Raw genomic sequence first — 2,240 nt, 5'->3', positions numbered from 1 at the left:
ACCCAACCCCATGCCCACCATCACTCCAGTTGGAAGTAATAGACATTTTCAATTCTCTGAGGCTGAGGCTTCATCCTCTCCTTGTTTTCAGATATTGTGAGAAATATGTGCAGGTCTTCGAGTAGGAGAAAACTGGGGAAACTGAAAAAGTGATTGAATCTCCCTTCAATCTCTTCTCCTGTTTAACTGTCACAAACTGGCTATCAGAAATTCTCCCCATAAAGTAAACATTTGCTTTTTTTCCTACCAAATTCAGGAGGCAAAGGTTACTTAGTCAGTCAGGAAGTACTTTTTTGTAGCTTAAATTCTGGACCAACTTAGAGGAGGCCCAGGAAACTTTAGGGAGACAAGGCAGAGGTATCAAGGTTAGAAACGATGAAAACTATGACTCAGTCTGTTAGCTGCTGTCAACCTCACTTATGCAGTTTGGTTTTGTTTGGAAGAATAGTGAGGGCCCATGTTAATGTAATTCACACTTTCTGTTTTCACAGAAATGCCTAAAGAAGAATGACCATGGAAAATTATTCTACGGCAACTCAGTTTGTCTTAGCTGGTTTAACACAGCAAGCAGAGATCCAGCTGCCCCTCTTCCTCCTGTTCTTGGGTATCTATTTGGTCACAGTAGTGGGCAACCTGGGCATGGTTCTCCTGATTGCAGTCAGCCCTCTGCTTCACACCCCCATGTACTATTTCCTCAGTAGTTTGTCCTTCGTTGATTTCTGCTATTCCTCTGTCATTACTCCCAAAATGCTGGTGAACTTCCTAGGAAAGAAGAACACAATCCTTTACTCTGAGTGCATGGTCCAGCTCTTTTTCTTTGTGGTCTTTGTGGTGGCTGAGGGTTACCTCCTGACTGCCATGGCATATGATCGCTACGTTGCCATCTGTAGCCCACTGCTTTATAACGTGATCATGTCCTCATGGGTCTGCTCACTGCTAGTGCTGGCTGCCTTCTTCCTGGGCTTTCTCTCTGCCTTGGCTCATACAAGTGCCATGATGAAACTGTCCTTTTGCAAATCCCACATTATCAACCATTACTTCTGTGATGTTCTTCCCCTCCTCAATCTCTCCTGCTCCAACACACACCTCAATGAGCTTCTGCTTTTTATCATTGCGGGATTTAACACCTTGGTGCCCACCCTAGCTGTTGCTATCTCCTATGCCTTCATATTCTACAGCATCCTTCACATCCGCTCCTCAGAGAGCCGGTCCAAAGCTTTTGGAACATGCAGCTCTCATCTCATGGCTGTGGGGATCTTCTTTGGGTCCATTACCTTCATGTATTTCAAGCCCCCTTCAAGTAACTCCCTGGACCAGGAGAAGGTGTCCTCTGTATTCTACACCACAGTGATCCCCATGCTGAACCCTTTAATATACAGTCTGAGGAACAAGGATGTGAAGAAAGCATTGAGGAAGGTCTTAGTAGGAAAATGAGTCCTGATTTGGGGGATTTATAGATGGGAAAAATGAATAGTTCCAGTGAACATGTATTCTTTTTTTCTATTTTTCATGTTATTCTATTGTAACATACATAATATCTAGATTTTAAAATTACTCTCCCATCTATGATTGATTCAGCCTTCCAATGAAATAAAATAATTTGTAAAGCAGGTATTAACATTCTTATCTTTTGATAGGAAAACCGAGGTCTAGGTAGTTTTAATTTTTCTTACCAATTGTGATAGAGAAGACATGAGAATTCAGATTTTCTCCAGTGTTAGTCCTCTCTTCCTAATATCTCATGTTTGCTTGTTGAATACTTGCTATGTGGGAGGTACTGAGTTGTCCACTGATGTGAATGCTAAGAGGAATGTTAGCCTGATCCCGGATATCTATTAATTCTTCAGGGAATTAGACAAATACACAAGGGAAAAGAAAAGAAAAGAAAAAGTTAAGAACAAGTAAGACCTAGTCAGCAGGTCTTACTCAAAATGCTTTTACTATTTTTTTCTATTCAGTATATTAAAAATCTCTTTATTTCCATTTCTCTGTTGTTCCTTATGGACCTGGGGTTTTTTTTGTTTTGTTTTTTGTATTTATTTATCTACTTTAACACCACAGTTCTACACTAAGGGACCTCTGACCACGTGTGTTCACTATCTATTGCAATGGAGTTGCCTAATGTTGTAAAACCTTCCTCACAGGGAAGATATAACCCCCACATTCTTCCTACATATACCCTGGGATTTAGAAAAACAAATTCCAATCAGTTAAGAGAAAAAAAAAGGCGAGGCTATTTT

General features: G+C 40.7%; 1 protein-coding gene across 1 annotated transcript; it reads left to right on the top strand.

Annotated features, from left to right (window-relative positions):
* Positions 1 to 442: 442 nt before the first annotated feature.
* Positions 443 to 1,456, top strand: LOC112607273 (olfactory receptor 8D1). Its single transcript, XM_025358385.1, has one exon. It carries the CDS (start codon positions 508 to 510, stop codon positions 1,432 to 1,434), a length of 927 nt encoding a protein of 308 aa, XP_025214170.1. The 5' UTR covers positions 443 to 507; the 3' UTR covers positions 1,435 to 1,456.
* The last annotated feature ends 784 nt before the right edge of the window (positions 1,457 to 2,240 follow it).

Source organism: Theropithecus gelada, chromosome 14, assembly GCF_003255815.1.
Source record: "Theropithecus gelada isolate Dixy chromosome 14, Tgel_1.0, whole genome shotgun sequence".
NCBI classification, from domain to species: Eukaryota; Metazoa; Chordata; class Mammalia; order Primates; family Cercopithecidae; genus Theropithecus; species Theropithecus gelada.
Note: the sequence above shows the minus strand (reverse complement) of the source record. Positions and strands in the feature narration are given on the sequence as shown.